The sequence below is a fragment of the Gopherus flavomarginatus genome, chromosome 1 (genome assembly GCF_025201925.1).
Source record: "Gopherus flavomarginatus isolate rGopFla2 chromosome 1, rGopFla2.mat.asm, whole genome shotgun sequence".
Taxonomy (NCBI): domain Eukaryota; kingdom Metazoa; phylum Chordata; order Testudines; family Testudinidae; genus Gopherus; species Gopherus flavomarginatus.
The window spans coordinates 122,680,291-122,699,937 of record NC_066617.1 but is presented as its reverse complement, the minus strand read 5'-3'; the positions used below and the strand labels follow the sequence as shown (position 1 = coordinate 122,699,937).

The window sequence follows — 19,647 nt, the reverse complement described above, 5'->3', positions numbered from 1 at the left end:
CACATCTTAATTACTAATGCAGAGTGCAACTTACAGCCCCAGTTCTGCAATTTGAGATGCACGGATGCACCCTACTATTATTTTTTTTAATACAGTATCTCCATTGCAGCAGCATTTAAAGGCCTCAGTCAGGAATTGCTAGTCACCGTGTAAACATGAAATTAAAGACACTACCTTAGAGCTTACAATCTATATTGCAACTCACTTCACACTGTAGAATTGGAGCTTAAATTACTTTTGGCCATTTGTACTCAGGTTAGATATTGAAACTCTACTTGTCAGTTTCACTTGCATTACTATTGGAGAGGTTTCCAAAACTGAAAGGAAAAATTTAAATTATGGTAATCGCCCAGTCTTTGGAAAGGGTTTGAGCACACTTTAAAAAAAAAACATTTTAGGAAGACAGATGATGTACAATGTAGGCTAAAATTTTCAGAATTATGTACCTAGAGTTTGGTTCCCAGATTTGAAAACTTTCACCATAAAGCTTTATTACTTCATTACACGGCATCTCAATTTTATTTTCAAGAAGAAACCTACAACTGTTTGGCCATTTATATGCATTGCAATGTCTGGATCTGAAGCAACTGCAGTTGTAATAGAACTAACACTGTCATAATGTCTTTGTCCCTTAATGGTTGTCAGCTAGGAGATATGACAGGAGATTGCAAAATCCTCCATGATTCAAAGATAGACAGCACAATGCTGGTAAATCTGTGCAAAACCACAAGGGCTTATTTTTCACATCCAACATTAAAATAAATAAATATTTGTTTAAAAAAATTAGTATTAGCAACATTTCACGCTAGATCAAATCTGTAATTTCTGCTAAGGAACATGGCTTTTCACAGCAAATGTGATGAAATTTCAATTTCTGGACAAAATAATCCTGAATTTCTACCGAGGGAAATTCACCATTTTCAAGGAGAAAAATGGCAGTTTTTACCTTTGTAAAAATAGCTTTTATTTCCATTAAGCAGTGTGAAGAAAGAGTAACAATAAGTGACAGTGGTATTTTGCTGTTATTGTTGTCCAATTGTAAAAATATGTACATACTCCACTGGTCGGGGTTCGTAATATGTCCCCAATCCACAAAGGATGGGAGTCTATTACAGTTTATGTGCACAGCCTGGCTCTTTAGCTCCAGTGTAGGACTCATGCTTCTATTTCTGGGAAGTACTCAATTCAATCCCTGGTGTGTTGGCCAGAATGGCAGTTAAGAGTTAACCATGTCCTTCTTGATGACTTGATTTGAACAGGAGTGGGTTATGTTTTTGCCTTTTTAGTTTTAGAATACATTGCTACTAATTAAGGTTTTATTTTACTTGGTGCCATAGTCGGTAGACTAGAAAGAGACTAGATTATGTAGGTATATGAATTTCTGAGACCTTTAGAAATTCTGTGCCAAATTTGGATGTAGCATTTGGCACATCTTTCAACCTGCTTAACCTAGTGGTTCCTAACTGTGCTCTTTGATGGTACACAGAGAGCTGTTGGTCATGTACTTCTGACTCTTGTTTCCAGCTCCTAAACTGTATTAGGCAACTAGCTTCTTTTAATATTACTTTTCTCTGTAAGCAATTGTTATAATTGCCACATGATGGCATCAATTACAAATGGAGAGAGAGCTAGTCCACAGGATTGAGAATGGGCAGGAAGTGTCCATGAGAGAACCTCACCTCAGAACTGCAGTCCACACTGTGAAAATAGTTGACAACTCCCAACTTAACCAAATCAAAGGCAACTTTTCGGTTTAGTTTCTACATCTTGTACCATTTTAATTGGTTGGATATTGACAATCTCTCCTTTGGTTAATAATTCATTCATTTTCATTAGTTCTACACAAAGCCCACAGATTTCTAGGATCATAAGCGCTGACTCCATGGAAGGTGGAAAATGGTGGATGCTGAATTCCCCCAGAAGCCCCTCTATCAGCCCCCCCTTTTCTCCCCTAGTGCCTTCCCCTGTTGGTGGGCCCTGCCGATCAGTGCTTCCCCCACACACACCCGTGCCTCCCACACACCACGATCAGCTGTTCTGCAGCGTGCAGGAGACTCTGGGAGGGAGGAGTGAGGACACAGTGTGCTCGGGGCAGGGGTGGAGAAGAGGCGGGCACAGGGAAGAGGCAGGAAGAGGTGGGGTGGGATTTTTGGGATAAGGGTGGAGTACGGGTGGGGCTTGGGGCAGAGCCGGGGCTCAAGCATCCCCGGCACATTGGAAAGTTGGCACTTGTGTCTATGATGCCATAGCATTTGGAAATATATAAGGGATTCTCTGTTACCTATGGGAAAATGTGAGATACTGAATACACAGAACAGTTTGGACCTAGTTCACTGTTGACCTGTCACTTGTCATACACACTAATGGAGAGTGCGTGGAAAACAAATCCAATTCAGAATGGGTTCATTTAACACTCACTTTGCATTGGAGTAGATGACTGTACAGGGCAATAGTGAATGGTGCTCTTTACACTTAACATTAGAGCCAAGCAAATAATTCACATTATGTTGTTTTATAAATGCTGCTGCCTCATTTACTTTGCAAAATTTCTGCTAACAGATCATGCTTGTCTTTAAATGTACTATGCAGTGTTGTTGTAGCTGCGTTGGTCCCAGGATATTAGAGAGACGGGGGGTGAGATAATGTCTTTTATTAGACCAACATCTGTTGGTGAGAAAGACTAGCTTTCGAGCTTACACGGAGCTCTTCTTCACATCTGGGAAACTAACTCAGGCTACGGCTACATTAGAGAGTTTACAGCGACGGAGCCAGAGGTGAATTGGAGCCGGTTCGCGGGAACTGGTTGTTAAATTTAGAAGCCCTTTTAGAACCAGTTGGACAACTGGTTCTAAAAGGGCTCTTAAATTTAAAGTGATGCCTTAGGTGCTGACTCCATGGGTACTCCAGCAGCTCCCCAGCCCCAGCTCACCTCCGCTCCACCGCCACCTCCTCCTCCTCCCCTGAACACTCTGCCCTGCTTCCCGCGAATCAGCTGCTTGCGTGGGAAGCCTGGGAGGGCTGAGAAGCATGCAGCGGCTTTGTGCTCAGGCCCAGGGAGGCGGAGACAGAGTGGAGGTGAGCTGGGGTGAGGGGGCGCGAAGAGGGCCACCCATGCCATGGCAGGTAACCCTCTGCTCCCCCCTAGCTATGCTACCCCCCCCCCCCAGGAGGTGGAGGGACCTGCCGGATGCTTCCCAGGAGCCGCCCCAGGTAACCCCTGCCGGGACTTTGACTCCCCACCTTGCCCCCCGTCAGGTCCCTCTGGCTCTTAGGAGCGGGGTGGGCACTCACTATGGTGGCCCACGAGACCCTCCTGCCCAGCCCCTGAGCTCCCGGCCAGGGAGGCTAGTCCCCGGTTGTTCCCCCTCCCCTGCAGCTTCAGCTCACCCTGCTGCCGGCGCATGCTCTGGGCAGCAGGCTGTGAGCTTGACCTGACCTGGTGCTCCAGGTGCTGTGCGGTGGTGGCATGGCCCGGCTCCAGCCGAGCAGCGCGGCTGTAGCGCTGCCAGCCACCTCCAGGCAGCATAGTAGGGGGGCACGGAGCAGGGAGGGGGTGTTGGATAGAGGGCAGGGGAGTTCGGGGGTGGGAGGGGTGGATAGGGGTCGAGGCAGTCACAGGGCAGGGAACAGGGGGATTGAATGGGGCAAGGGTCTTGGGGGGGCAGTCAGGAATGAGAGGAGGTGATGGATGGGGTGGCGGGGGGCAGTCAGGGGACAAGGAAGGGGGGTGTATGGGGCAGGAGTCCCGGGAGGCAGGGGTGGACCTTGACCCCCTCATGGGGTGAGGAGGGAACCGGTTGTTAAAATTTTAGCAGCTCATCACTGGCGGAGCTGCAGTGATGCAGCTGTACCGCTGCCTGTAAGCTCTCTAATATAAGTGCTCTAAGCTGACAGGAGAGCTGTCCCATTGGCTTAATTACTCCAGCCCTGTGAGCAGTGGTAGCTATGTTGGCAGGAGAAACTCTTCCACCAGCATTGCACTGTCCACACTGGCGCTTAGAACGGTGTAATTTACGTTGCTCAGGGGGGTGGCTTTTTCACACCCCATAGCAATATAACCCCTCCTCCCCCCAGCTGCTTTCCCCCACCCTACCTACCTTTCCTCCCCTATGACTGGAAGGGTGTTAACGGGCCACTTCATCTTGAATGGTCCCTTGAAATATGTGTTAACTACTTATGCCTAATAATCTGTTCCACCTTGGGTTTAGCAATGACACAAAAAAGGCCATATCTATGCTACAGACCTCACAGCAGCACGGGACTGCTGCAGCTGTGCCACTATAAGGTCTCATGTAGCCGTTCTATGCTGGTGGGAGAGCTCTCTCCTGCTGGCATCACTAAGCCACCCTCAACGAGTGGCAGTGGCTATGTGGGCAGGAGAGCATCTCTCACCGACATAGCACTGTCCACACCAGCACTTTTGTTTGAGAAACTTGTTTCATATCCTGACCGACAAAAGTTTTACAGACAAAAGTGCTAGCATAGAGAAAGCCTGACTGTGGTATAACGTATGTCACTTATGAGCCACATACATCCCCCAAGTACGGCAAGTTACACTGCTCTGTCAATGGGAGAGGTCTTTCCCATCGACATAATTAAACCACCCCCAACAAGCAACGGCGGCTATGTTGGCGGGAGAATGTCTCCCACCAACATAGTGCTGTCCACACGGTGCTTCTCTCAGGGCAATTTTTGTTCCTCAGAGGGATTTTTTTTCACACCCTTGAGCGACATAAGTTATACCAACAAATATGCTAGTTTAGACATAAACTTAGTATAGACACTTACAGAATGAGGTCAGTGTAAGCTGCCTTACATCGACCTAATAATAGAATAGACCAGGGCTGAATTAGTCTCCTGAAGAAGAGCTCTGGGTAAGCTGGAAAGCTTATCTCTCTCACCAACAGAAGTTGGTCCAATAAAAAGATGTTACCTAACCCAGCTTGTATCTCTTTAATGTACTGTTATTCAAAGTAATTCTACATAGTTTGAACAAATTACTTGTTGCAGACACGTTATTACTAGAATGTCTGTGTTAACAGAAGTGTAGTACTGGAATAATGGCAGCACCAGTGTATGTTTTTATCCTTGCAGAAAATGTTGTAAAGTCTGTACACAGTCACACTGTAAATAATAGTCCACATTTCAAGTAGCAATCCACATATAATCCACATAAATCTTAAGGCATTATTTCTGTTCCCTGATAGAATAACTTTTACAATGGTGTTTTCTGTGTGAATGTTTACAGAACATGAATTTAAAAGTTGCTCTCATGATTAAAGTGCATGAGATTACAAATTAGCTTCTGCAAGCATATGTGCTAGTAAAACTTATTGAACCAACTTCTGCCTCTATATGGAGATGGAACAATGCAGCTAAGTCATAGTACGAGAAGTAGGAAAGGGATCTATTCTTAGTTGTGCCACTGATTTGACTGTGTGATCTTGGCCAAATGACCCTTTTTATTAGTTTCCCCATCTCATGTTTTTCCACTCGCAGTGTGGTTGTGAGCCTTAATTAGGCTACCATCTTGCACTTTTTGCAACTGAATAGCCTTGCTGAAATCAGTAGCACTATTACATAGACAAAAACAACAAGGAGTCCAGTGGCATCTTAAAGACTAACAGATTTATTTGGGCTTAAGCTTTCGTGGGTAAAAAAACCCCACTTCTTCAGATGCATGGAGTGAAAAGCAATTGCTACAAAAGCCATTTTCCCTCTTGGTATTGACATCTCCTCATCAGTTATTGGGAGTGGACCACATCCACCCTGACTGAATTGGCATTGTTAACACTGGTTCTCCACTTGTAAGGTAACTCCCCTTTCGTCATGTATCAGTATTTTATGCCTGTATCTGTAATTTTCACTCCATGCATCTGAAGGAGTGGGTTTTTTTAACCTACGAAAGCTTATGCCCAAATAAATCTGTTAGTCTTTAAGGTGCCACCAGACTCCTTGTTTTTGTGGATAAAGACTAACATGGCTACCCCGATACATAGACAAAAAGTTACACATGGGCCTAAGTGTTTGCAGGATCAGGGCCATAGTGACTGTAAAGTGATTTGAAGGTCAAAATTGTTTTTTAAAGTTTTGTTTCTAGTAAAAGTTACTTTGCATTGCTAGTACCACTTTTTTCATACATATGCAACTGTCTATTTTAATGTCCTCACCAACTTTCAAAGCCCTTGGTCCAAAAGACATATTCTCTGCAAACAACTTACAAACATTTTTGAGTTTTAGAACTACTAACCTTTGCACCTGGCTTTAAAAAGACTCAAACTATTTACTTTATGGTGGGCAAAAAGCGAGGAAAAATATGGGACAGGTTGTCAGGAATTTGCAAACAAGTTTCAGCTCAGAGTAAATGTTTACAGACAAAAATAAATATGTGATTTGCCAGAGGAACTTTGTTCCATTTGCATGTTTCATCACAAATCTAAGGGGGTCACTTTCACATCCTCCTGCAAAATGCACGTGCGTGAGAATCGCTAAAGGGAAATTACTGCCTCATTTGCAAAAACAAAACAACCAGCCACTGACCCTTCCTTGTCCTTTCCTTTGATCGGTAACTAGAAACCTCCCGGGGGAGAAAAGAAACCCTGGTGATGATCGCTGCCAAGGTGAAGGAAGAGGCGCCTGGGCAACTCCCAGTCTAACTGCTTCTTGCAGGCAACACCGCGTGGGCGGTCTGCAGAGCTGCTTTGCTAGAGGAACAAAGAGATCGACAACTGCCTCCCCTTGACGTCCCCAGCCCAGGAGGTTATAAAGAAGTGGCGAGTTGGGGGGGGTGCTCTCTGTGGGAGCACGCCGGGGCCCCTGCTGCAGGGCACTAGAGATTGTCAGGGGGTGGAGGTGAGGCACTAGAAGCAAAGCAAGCTTGCAGCACAGCTGGAAGACACAGCAGGCTCTGCACTGAAGAAGCCTTTTCAAAAGCTCAGTCAGGAGCTGGAGAGAAGGCTGGCTCAGGATGAATGAGCTGAAGCTCGCTGTGCTGGGCAGTAGAGGAGCCGGCAAGTCTGGTAAATTTACAAGTTAACTTTTTGGGCGGGGGGGAGGAGGGATTTAACAACTAGGATTTACATGTTACTCGGGTCCCTCCCAAGTTTTGTAAGGGTGGTTGCGAGCAACTTGATTTTTTTAATAATCCACTGATCATGCGAATCAATGGCCAGCGGTTTTCTGCACCGAGACAAAGTAGAAAACAGCTGCACTGTTTAAAGATTTGTCCATTCCAGCTGCACAATGGCTCTTCCATTGTGCTACTACTAGGAGCCCCGGATCTTCACCTCCCCCTTGCCCCTCATACTTTTGCATTATTGATCACCCAACTGTTCGTTCTCACATCTCAGTTTGCAACACTCCCCTCTTGGCAATCATTTGGAGCGGTGTGTAGCCGGGGGGAGAACACGACTGAATTTTAAATGTTGAGGATTTTGGCTCACCAAGTAAAATCAAAAGTTGTATAAAGTTAACCGTCACTGAACCAGGCATGTGCTCAGCTGGAGTTTGTTTTGTATTGCAGCCCTAACAGTGAGATTCCTAACCAGGCGTTTCATTGGAGAATATGCTTCTAATTCTGGTAAGTTCCCATTCGCAACTTTGCGTTTTGTTTTAGGCATTCTATAAATCATACATCTAACGAGCACTAAAGCCATATCAATATGAAATGTCAATACATACCTGAATTTTCTTTTTAAATTCTCAGTTCTGTTTAGAAGTGTTTCCTAACATCTAATCAAAGTGTTTCTTTTTGGGTTATATACGTTCACTGAAATGATTTTCCAAAGAGACTAGTGGATGATGAGCTATTTGATCCCAGAGAAGTAGGTTTATTATAGTTTCAGAAAGTATCTTTAAAATGGAAACCGAATAATCTTTTAAAATAGTGATTTAATTTTAGTTTGTTACTTTGAGTTGCTGATGAAAGTATAAAATATGAAGAATAGAAACATAAAACTCATGTGGAAAGCAGATGTATAAAAATGAATATGTAAAACTCAGCACATGCTGTGCTAGGTAAAGTACTAATCAGAAATCAAAAGGGCAAGGAGTTTAAGAAACTTGACTAGATCAGACACAAAAAGGCTGGTAAACTCTGTACACTATAAAGTGGAGAAAAGACAATTAAAGAAGAGAGTGAAGAAATAGAAAAAGTAATGTTTTATCTTCTCTACAAACGACCTTGTTCCAAGAGGCATTTTTCAGGAAAGGGCAAAATTTGGCCAAGAGACTTGCATTTTCCATAGATAAGATATGGAGAAAGAGTGCAGTAAGAGGGAGATTTCTAGAGGCACAAAGGGCAATTACCCACCCCACTCCCATTCCCTTTTCATTATTTGTATTGCAGTAGTGCCTAGGAACCCCAGTCATGGACCAATGCTCTATTGTGCTAGGTGCTGTACATACAGAACAAAAAGTCTATGCCACAAAGGATTGACAATCCAAATCTAATTTTTGGAAAGGAGTTGGGTGCATAACTGCCCTTTGTGCCTCTGAGAATCTCCTAAATCAGATGGACTCAAGAGGACAGGGGAATTAGCCAGTACTGTGAGTTTCACCAAACAAAAAAACCCTGCTGTTTTTTCAAGGGAAATTTTAAACAAACCCATGTATTTGTAAAGAGAAGCATGGGCTGTACAAACACTGTTTGAAAATACTTTTTGCCCTGTTTCTACAACTAGCAGGTGAATAAAATAAAAAGCAATCCACAAAGCAGCCCAGAAGATTTTGTAGTGGAATCAAAGAGAGATTGGATTTCAAAAGTTTTATGTTCTTACTTAACTGTGGACACCACAATGTTTGAGTGTGCTGCAGATTTGATCCTTCTAATTTTCCCAACCCAAATATTCACTTGGGGGTTCTGAAGGAGGTAAGGAGATAGATGAGGATAGGCCAGATATTCGTAAGAACTGCAGCTGTACCAGAAGACTAATGTGGTGCTGATTGGGAGTCCAGGAGAATGCTAGGAATGGTGAGATTTATCTGGGCCCTGTCTGCACTAGGAATTTTGAAATGTTCCCACCATTGCAAACACCAGATCAGCTCCCCGAAGGTTAGCAACACTGGTAGCCCTAGACTATAAATGACCTGCTAGTTGCCAGTACTGTTTGATATACTGTGCTGATTAGATTTGCTCAGAGCAACATGGTGCTTAGAATAGTGGCAATATCTTGTCCCACTATTTCTAGCAACCGATGGAGATTTTCAATATATTTCCCTTGTGTAGACTATGCCCCAGATTTTAAAAGGCATTTGGGTTTTGCTGTGGTCAGCATTGCAAGACCTAACTGATTTAGGAGTCTAAGATTTAGTCACTTAGTAGTCTAAATTCCATCAATTGGATTTTGTCTCCTAAGTGCCTAAATCCCTTTTGAAAATGAGATTTAGATCCACATTTTTAAAGGTATTTACAAATTGCATTCAGCATTGCAATGTCTGAGTCTCATTTTTAAAAGAGATTTAGGCATTTTGGCTTCTAAGTGCCTGAATCATTTTTGAAAAAATATCAGGCTGAGGCCCCCAAATCAGTTAGGCATTGCGACACTGAGTGCAGCAATACCTGAGTAATTTTAAAAATCTGCATTCTTACGTCTCAGAACCTAAGAATACAGTTTAAGGACTCGATCCTGCAAACACTACCGAGGGAAATGCTTGCTGCTGTGAGGTTTCCTATTTGAGTTCTAGAATGCTTCATTGTAGTTAAGTGTTACTCCTGGTACCAGCTTTTTCAGGATCAGCACCTAAATTCAGGCTTGTATAATACCAGCATAATTATAACTTGATAAGATCAAACCAACAGTGCTTATGAGAGGAAAACTCATACGCACCTAACCTATTGAAAAAAAAATAAAGTGTTACCCTTACGGTTCTATTTTACCTAGAGGAAAAAAACTTTGTGTAAGGCTTTGCATACGTGCTGAACATGCATAATAGAATAAGTGGGCCATCAGAACTTAACTGATTCTAAGTCTACATTCTCTCTACCCTGAAATCATAGCCAGCTCCTGCTCCCATCACATCTCAATATACAGGTTGCTATCATGTCTTAGCTACCCTAAAACTTGCATAATATTTGTAAACAGATTTTTGGGAAATTGCTCAGTATCCTAAATGCATAAGAATTTACCTGTACATGCTTATCTGCTGTCTCAAATGGTCAGCACTATGTTCTAACAATGTTCCCCCACACATTAGCACTTATTGGGGCATCACAGTGGAATAGGACCTGGCCAGCCATGAGCTTAGGGATACAGTTATGCCCATAGTGAATTGTGCAGTGCTTATCTGAGGGATGGGTTCACTTTCCAGTAACACATCAGACTCTGCCAGAGGACTGCTGTCAGACTTGATGAACCAAGGCCTAATTTTCTCCATTGGTAATATAGCGATTAAAGCCTGTTTTTTTACCTTCACTTGTTAACTCTGATATTGATTTTAATGCTGTGTCTTGTAGAGTGCATCTACACTAAACATTTTTGTTTGGATGGGAGGCAAATGAACTTGGAAATTTATGACCCTTGTTCACAGGTAAGCGCAACTTATAAAAGATGAGCACAGCAAGGCTGCTCCCAAAGGTCCTTCGAAGAGTGAGGTGGCAGGGAGGAGAGAGGAGAAAAGCTAACTTACTTTGCACTTTTTAGCAACTGACATGGAATATTGAAATTCCTGTAGCTATAACATGTAGCTGTCAGGACTCTCTATGTACTGAGCATTTTCCAACTTTACAGAATGAGTCCTTCATTGTACAACTATCTGGTCAAGGCTTTTCCATTTTTAAAGCTACTAATGGCAACCAAATGTAACATTGTACAGTAAAATTACATACATCTTTTAAGTCATAGGAGGGACAAAAAAATTGCAATCACTATTTGTATAGTTTCCCCAAATATCCTTTTAAATGGTTACTTTAAAAACATCTAACTAAATTTCATTTACCTGTGGCAATGGCCAAATAGACGGACCTGGAAACTGAAGTCCTGTATTCCCAGAATAGATCTAATGATAGTGACAATACAGACTTCCCCATACTAACAACTGGGCTTAATTCTGACCTGAATAAAACACTTAAGGGAGTTCAGCCTTCATGGTCATTCAATTCCTTCCTTCTCTGCTAAAAGGGTTAAATATATTATAGTAATGGATGTGTCATAAAAACAGACCGATAAGCCAGCTCATTCACCACAGTATTACCCACCCAGAACAGACCTGCCACATCTGCTGAACACTATGGTACTAGGCCCTGCAAAGAGCCATCATCCACGTGGCCAAAGGATATAAGGCTGGAGAATAGAAATGAAGGAGCAGGCCAGATGAACCTGCATCATCCCTTCTCCTCAAACCCTGGAGAGGATCTCAATGAATGTTAATGATGCTTGACGTTAACGTTCCTGCTGCTGCCTTTCTCTGCATTATGGGCTTCCCTCCTCATTAGTGGGAACTGGGGCAGTGGCATCCAGGGTGGGCCTTGGCAGCTTGACTCAGCTGGAACCATGTTGCCCAGGAGATGGAGCAGGGTAGTCCACCATTAGAGAGTAGGCACAGGACCTCTGAGCAGATAGCTCTGGCCCTCTGCAGCTTCCTGGATCTGGATTCAGAGTGATCTAGGAAAACTCCTCAAGGGGACCCTTTGGCATTCTCTCCTCCACTCTCAGACTCCCTCGTGCATCAAGCTTGGTGGTATTTTTTGTGATAGAGGCACCTACCCACCCTGAACAGAACTTAGACCAACTCAGTCTCATAGGCCTCTCTCAGAGAAGAGCCATTTTTGGTCATTGCAAATCTGATCTGTACTTGAACCCTAACGTAGACCTTGTTAGGAGAGGAAACTTACCAAAAAATCCCACAGTGCAGTGGAACTAGGGGCAAGCAATAGTAAGGGCAAATCTCCTGCAGCCAGAACCTCTTCATCCCCATTTCAATTAGACTTGAATTTCAACTGGTTTATCTAAAATGATGGTGGAGGACACTGAAGTCCTGCCTACATTGTGGCGCTCACCAATTTCAACAATGATTCTGTTGAACTAATCGGTCTTTTTAGTTAAATTTTCCCAGTGCTGACAGCTCTGAATATAAAAGGCTGTATCCCACATCTAAGCTGCCCAGTCTCCCTTAAATTATTTGTTTTAGTTGCAAAGTACACATATCAGCACATGTTGCAACAAATTGAAATCAAGACTAACAAATTTGGCATTTCGATTGCAGACTTTCTGGGCAGGGAACTTGTCATACTAGGTTTGTATAGCACAGCACCCATTTTTAAAATATATAATATAACCAGCTACCAAATACCCTGAATATAAACAAAAAATTTGTACTACTTCCATTGAATTGCAAGCTGTCACAAACAGCATTTGGTGTTATGATGGAGTACCGTAGAAGCGTGCTGAGGCATTTGGGAGAAGAGGGCTAGTTAGAAACCACCAATAAGCTATAATCTACAGTCTCTTTTTCATGGGCTTAAACATCTTTAAAACATAAAAATATTGGAAACAGTTATGCTCTCTTCTTTTCCCCCTTTGACATTATTACCTATACTGATATTATCCTTCTGTACAGTTCTTTCAGCGGTTTTCAAGGTGCCTTCAGGTCTTGACCAAGAAGACTGATGGCTTTGTCTTAACTTTCTCCAGTGCCTCATTATTGATTTCAGAATATAGTCAAAAAACCTTATTTATTTTATTAAAAAAACTGTCTGGACTTGCTCCCAACTATTTCATAAACCTCTTAACTCTCTTCTCCCCTCCAGCTGATCTACCACCGCCTGCTTTTGCACAGTTTTTCACCTGTTGATTTGTCAGCCATCTTCAATATCTTTTTATTTTTAATTGGCTTCATCCTTCTTCCATCTAGGCTTTCAAAGTAAATATGAAACCCTATCTTTCATCCCTTCTTTTCCCTCTGCTTTCACTTTTACTATCCTGTTCTAACTTCCCATCACTCATATTAACAAATGGCATCCACCAAAGTCTGTGTGGTGACTTCATGTCCTGCTGAAGGGCTTACGTACGCTCCAAGTCTTTTCATGTATTGGGGGGAAAAGTTGAATGGATAGGGTAAATGATTGACTAAAATAACTTCCTAGTGAAGGAACAGATAAACCCACCAGAGCTGTTTTTGTATAGGGAATTGGGTGGGAACAATAAAGAACAAATAAAGTCTGCAAACTCCTCATATTCATTTTATTAGGATCAAGAGTGGCAAAATCATATCCTAGACTTGTAGAAGATTAGGGTTGGAAGAGACCTCAGGAGGTCATCTAGTCCAACCCCCTGCTCAAAGCAGGACCAACCTCAACTAAATCATCCCAGCTAGGGCTTTGTCAAGCCAGGCCTTAAGAACTTCCAAGGATGGAGATACCACCACCTCCCTAGGTAACCCATTCCAGTGCTTCACCACCCTCCTAGTGAAATAGTGTTTCCTAATATCCAACTTAGACCTGCCCCGCTGCAACTTGAGACCGTTTCTTCTTGTTCTGTCATCTGCCACCACGAAGAACAGCCAAGCTCCATCCTCTTTGGACCCCGCCCCCCCCCTCAGGTAGTTGAAGGTGCTATCAAATCCCCCCACCCCCACAAACACACACTTCTCTTCTGCAGACTAAACAAGCCCAGTTCCCTCAGCTTCTCCTCATAAATCATGTGCCCCAGCCCCCTAATCATTTTCGTTGCCCTTCACTAGACTCTCCAATTTATCACATCCTTTCTGTAGTGAGGGGCCCAAAACTCCAGATGTGGCCTCACCAGTGACAAACAGACGGGAATAATCACTTTCCTCAATTTGCTGGCAGTGCTCCTACTAATGCAGCCCAATATGCTGTTAGCCTTCTTGGCAATAAGGGCACACTGTTGACTCATATCCAGCCTCTCATCCACTGTAATCCCGAGGTCCTTTACTGCGGAACTGCTGCTTAGCCAGTCAGTCCTCAGCCTGTAACAGTGCATGGGATTCTTCCACGCTAAGTGCAGGACCCTACACTGTCCTTGTTGAACCTAATCAGATTTCTTTAGGCCCAATCCTCCAATTTGTCTAGGTCACTCTGGACCCTATCCCCACCCTCCAGAATAACTACCTCACCTCCCAGCTTAGTGTCATCCGCAAACTTGCTGATGGTGCAATCCATCCCATCATTCATGTATATAAAAGGGTTAAACAAATACTGATGGCCACAACTGTGTGCTCAGTTACCCTGGCATAAATTCAGAGCGACTCCATTGCAATCAAGGGAGCAAAGTTTGATTGTAAGATTTAATTTAACTTTACTGATAGTTAAGGCCTATCAAGGGCAGTTTAAATTTCTGAAACACTGTTTATACATTCATTATAAGAATCATCTCCAATGATATTTATTTATTTGTAGCTCTTTGGAGAACCAGTTTCAGATCGGGGCCCCATTGTGCTGTGCACTGTACAAACATGTACATTTCTTTACATTCTTAGTTAGAAAGAAAATATTGCACAGTGACAACAGTAATGGATTCTTTCTATTGTATGCATCTCATTGCCTTCAGCCACGACAGGGGAAGCTGTCCCTCACTGATGAACTCCACTGGGCTGACGGATTTGTCATTGTGTATGACATCAGCGATAGAGCTTCCTTTGCCTTTGCAAAGGCATTGCTATACAGGATACGAGATTCCCACCTGGCAGCTTGCAAAAGGTAAGTTGTATTATAAATATTACATTTCTTTCAATCTAAGGTACGAAAAGAGATGAGTCTGTGAGCACTAGGCATCCTAACAGTCACTAGAATAACACTCCGCACAGCAGTAGCAACCAGCAACATAACAAAAGTAGTAATATACTAGCTGGTAAATTCAGCAGCAAAATATAACCCATTCCACCCAAAACCCAATATACTTTAGGCTTTTTCATTCTTGTTTCACATGTAAGTCATACTGTCATGCTAGGTGATATAAGATAAGTACTCCGATCAAGATTAGCCAACGTGCAGATTAAAAAGCTGGTAGTTAGCCTAAGCTACCTCACCCCCACACTCCATTGCTGTCACCAGTGGAGTTGCATCAATGGGAAGTTTGAAGAAAATACTAGTGTAGATACAATCAGAGAGGATTTGGGACCAAGAATTCCTGCTAAACTCTGTCCAGGGCAGTGACATCAATTCCCTTTATGTCCTTGGGCAAATAATTTAAATTAGCTCAGATGTGAGTGGCACAAATTAATTAATGAACTAGTTAAATGTTTAAAGAGTGAGTGCTGAGTATCAGTATTCACAACAATTGACCTAGAAATGCATAACCTGCTGAGGCTTTTGCCTAAATAAAACATGACCTAAGAATAAAATCTTAAATTGGGAAATTGTTTAAATTATATTTTCAACCCCTTTCACCATATACTGTCTCAGCTTTAATCCCTTGGTGTGTATATTTTTCACTGTTTTTAATATTTAAGTGAAAAAATGTACTGTCAATTATTTTAGCCTTAATAAAACATAACTAAAATGAGGTTAAGACATTTGCCTCACAGATGTGTTAGGAGGCTTTCTAGCAAACTGAGATCCTAAATAGCATTCAATGGTATAAATTAATATAATATAAACATTTTATGTCAGTTTTCTCTGGATATACAGCATACAAGAGCAGGTACCCTGTAGAATTTGTATAAGACTTTTTGTCTAATCAAAAACTTTTTGATTTCAGAGTGGTAGAGTCAGCTGTATTCTTAGTTGGTAACAAGCAAGATCTATGCCATTTGAGAGAAGTAGGCTGGGATGAAGGACAAAAGCTGGCAATGGATAACAAATGCCAGTTCTGTGAACTGTCTGCAGCTGAACATTGTCAGGAAGTGATGACCATGTTCACAAAAGTCCTAAGAACCATCATCACAAACTTCAAACTGAAGGAAAAGAGACGACCCAGTGGTTCAAAGTCAATGGCCAAACTAATCAACAACATGTTTGGGAAGAGGAGGAAGTCTGTGTAGTGGATGTCCAGGCCCATGGAAACCATTGAACAATGATACACTGAAATATTGCAATAGTGGGCCATATGCAATGCTTGGACTCAGCCAATGAGTACATGTGTTTAAAATGTCTCCATTTGAAGGGATGATATGTCACTACAAACCAAAGATGATTGGCGGTATGGGCCAATAGACAGAGTACTGCACTGGAATTCAGAAGACCTGGGTTCTATTTAGAGCACTACCCTGGACCTTGGCAAGTTTCTTCATTTATCTGAGCCTCTGTTTCCCCTCTCAACCTGTGTCTTGTCTATTTAGAGTGTAAGCTCTTAAAAGGACTTTTACTACCTTGTAGAGTGCCTACCAACAATGGGGCCTTAATCTTGGTTGTAGATACTAGGTGTTACTAGAATATTATTAATTTTTTTCCAATGAACTCAGCCTCCCTGTGCCTTGCTGAACAATAGCCCAACTTCAGAATTCCAAGATTTATCTGTAACAGCAATTGCACTAATTGAAACCAGGATTGGTACTTTGTGATATTGCACTTGTAATTAAATGAGTGGAGGATAATTAATGCCTGACTTTCAGGGCTTTCTTCCCCTGAAAAGCTGCCAAGAGTAGGGAATCAAATAAATGAGGTCATCAGCTGTCACCGATTTCGATATTCCTGGAGCTTGATGGGAGGAAGTATGGTCCAGCGGATAGGAAATTGGAATGGGAGTTAAGAGCCTTGGGCTCACTTTGGCTCTGCCGTTGACTTGCTGTGACCTTGGACAAGGTCTTTTGGGTGAAATTTACTCCTATGCATCAGTTTTATCTTCCCTGGCCACCTGGATATTTGAATCCATGATTTCATGCTTCAGAGATGGAAGCCAATCCCTTACACCATCTTTCACTCCTATGTAGCTGGCCTGTACAGCCAATGTACCACTGAAATCCAACTTAAGAACTCAGGCCAAGATTGTCAAAAGTATTTAGGCACCTAACTCCCATGGATCTCTGCCCTTAATTTGGTCCTCTGCATAGGGGCGATTTTCACTCTCCATGCCTCTGTTTTCTTATCAGCAATATGGGTATAATGATTATCTGTGTACTCTATTTTATTTAGGAGTAGGATCTGAGAAGCCCCTAAGTAAGGAGCACAAGTCTGACTGGGTTTCAAAGTCAGACTTTCAATGGACTTGTGGTCCTAACTGCCATGCTCATTTTAAAACTTATATCATCACCATGGTAATGAAATACGTTTGTAAAGCACTTTGATTTGTATAGATAGTGATATAGAAGTGTCTTATTATATTTTCCCACACAAGTGCTGAACATTAGGCACAGGAGTCTAAATATTTAAGCAACAGAAAATCAGGCTCCTTACTGCATACTTAGGCACCCATGTCTGAATGTTTCTGCTTGTACAAAAATTATGAAGGGAAAAGTAAGTGGTCTGAAGATGACTGACTTTCTCCCATACTGGTTCCAACTAGGGTGACCAGATATCCCAATTTTATAGGTGCAGTCCCAATTTTGGGGTTTTTTCAGATTTGCAGTCTGATCACCTTAGTTCCAGCAGAGCCTAAGGGTACGTCTACCAACCTCCCAGCACAAGCAGACAGACTTGCATTAGTGGGCTTGAACTTCTGCACTGAAAAGAGGGTGGATGTTGCAGCTTGGGCTGCAACTAGGGTTCTCAAGCCCACCCAACCCCCTGCGGTCAAGCTAAGGGGGCTATCTTGAGTCTCTGCTGGAGCTGCAAATTCATGCTGCTTTTAGTTTGAGCCACATGAGCAAGAGTCTGTCCACTCAGGCTGGGAGGTTTGCACCCAGCTGCTGTGCGGCCATACCCAAAGATGCAATTTCCAAAAGTACCCCCAAAAACAAACAAACCAACCTCCCTCAGTATTGTGGCCTAACTCTGGTCCCATTGAAGTCAACGAGCAGAGTTAGGGCAATGCTGAGGGCTTTTGATAATTCCATGCAAATAAGTAGAAAGCTTCTTTAACAAAATATAAATGTTATTTATACATGCAAAAAATACTGTGACTAAAGATCATCACTTGTTGAAAAGATCATCTTATCTCACATAGTTATAGCTTTTAAAATGGCAAATCATGGAATTTATTGCTCAGAATGTTGGCAGGCTCATCACTATTTTACATCCAAGTAGACTTTACCCTACTGTATCAAGGGTTATTTATATAAGGGTATATATTGAATCAGAGAGATTGAATTTTAAAGCACTGATCTATTAAATGACACAAACACCACTCCTCCAAACTCTCTTAGTTGGCTGCTTTATTGTAGTCTGTCAATCTGCTGTGACAAAGTTCCTCTTCTACCTTGGTGGGTCCTGTGCTTGTTGGCAGATTTGCTCACCTCACAGATTCACCCTGTGGGTCAGGTAACAGCCCAGAGACCTTCCCCTCTGGTAGAAGCCACAGTCCAGGTCAATTCCTCCTGTGTTTGATCAGGAGTTGGGAGGTTTGGGGGGAACCCAGGCCTGCCCTCTACTTCAGGTTCCAGCCCAGGGCACTGTGGACTGCAGCTGTCTAGAGTGGCTCCTGGTACAGTTGCATGACAGCTACAACTCCCTGGGCTACTTCCCCATGGCCTCCTCCCAACACCTTTATCCTCACCACCAGACCTTCCTCCTGATGTCTGATAACACTTGTACTTCTCAGTAGGCTGGCAGTGTGCCTACTCACTCTCAGCTTCTTGCACGCCTCTTGCTCCCAGTTCCTGGCACATACTTCCTCTCCTCTGGCTCCCCCTGGCCTGATTGGAGTGAGCCCTTTTATAGCATCAAAGGGGCCTTGATTAGAGTCAGGTGCTTAACAGCCTCACCTGACTCTTAGCAGGTTAATTGGAGTCAGGTGTTCTCATTAGTCTGGAGCAGCGCCTGCTCTGATCACTGAGAGAACAGAAAACTGCTTATCCAGTGGCCAGTAGTGTATTTCCCTTCGACTACTCTGCTGTTACCAACTGGCCTAGGTCTATCACACTGTGTACAGCTTGCTAACCAGATTTGAAAACTAACTGTATTGACTGTTATGACATTAAACCAACTTGAATGCTACAAGAGAGAAATGTTTACACTTTTTATGATGGTCTAAGATTTAAAAAAAAACAACTTTTTCTACTTTACAAATGAAGCCCATGCAGCCTCAAATAGTAAATTCAAATGCTAGGCACTTTAACAAGAGGAGGACTATGACTGTGTTTCATACAAACACTGAAGAATCATACATGCATGACACAATGAATTGTAGAGCGCTTAATACTTATTTTTTATTTTTAATTCTTAACAAAAAGAGAACATACTTGGTTAAGGTTGCCAGGAGACTAATTACTATTTATTCATAGAGATATTTTTACAGAACATAAGAAATAAAGGATAGCAAATTCTGAAAATTCCACTTGAGAAGGTTGAGTCACAGCATAAACTGATTGACATCCTACATACATCATCATCTGCCTGCATCCCGCTACCTATTAATTGGGCTCTACTAGACCCTCCAAAAATAATTTGGCATACCCCAGTGACAATACAACCTACTTCTAAGAGTGCACACAAAAATATTGTTTTCTCTAAGGACTTGGAATTTTTATTTTCGCATCCCTCCCCCGACTCCCTTTTGGTCAATTCAGTAAACAAATGTGGAAGACAGTTTCACACTAAACTGTCACATGTCATCAAAGATTTAAAAAGCAACTTCACTTATTTGGCCGTAAGTC

At 42.6% G+C, this 19,647-nt stretch overlaps 1 protein-coding gene across 1 annotated transcript; it reads left to right on the top strand.

Moving 5' to 3' along the window:
- The first annotated feature begins 6,825 nt into the window (after positions 1 to 6,825).
- RERGL (RERG like) lies at positions 6,826 to 18,999 on the top strand. Its single transcript, XM_050969598.1, has 5 exons — positions 6,826 to 7,019; positions 7,523 to 7,579; positions 10,454 to 10,527; positions 14,508 to 14,656; positions 15,657 to 18,999. Exons 1-5 carry the CDS (start codon positions 6,968 to 6,970, stop codon positions 15,937 to 15,939), a joined length of 615 nt encoding a protein of 204 aa, XP_050825555.1. The 5' UTR covers positions 6,826 to 6,967; the 3' UTR covers positions 15,940 to 18,999.
- Positions 19,000 to 19,647: the final 648 nt, after the last annotated feature.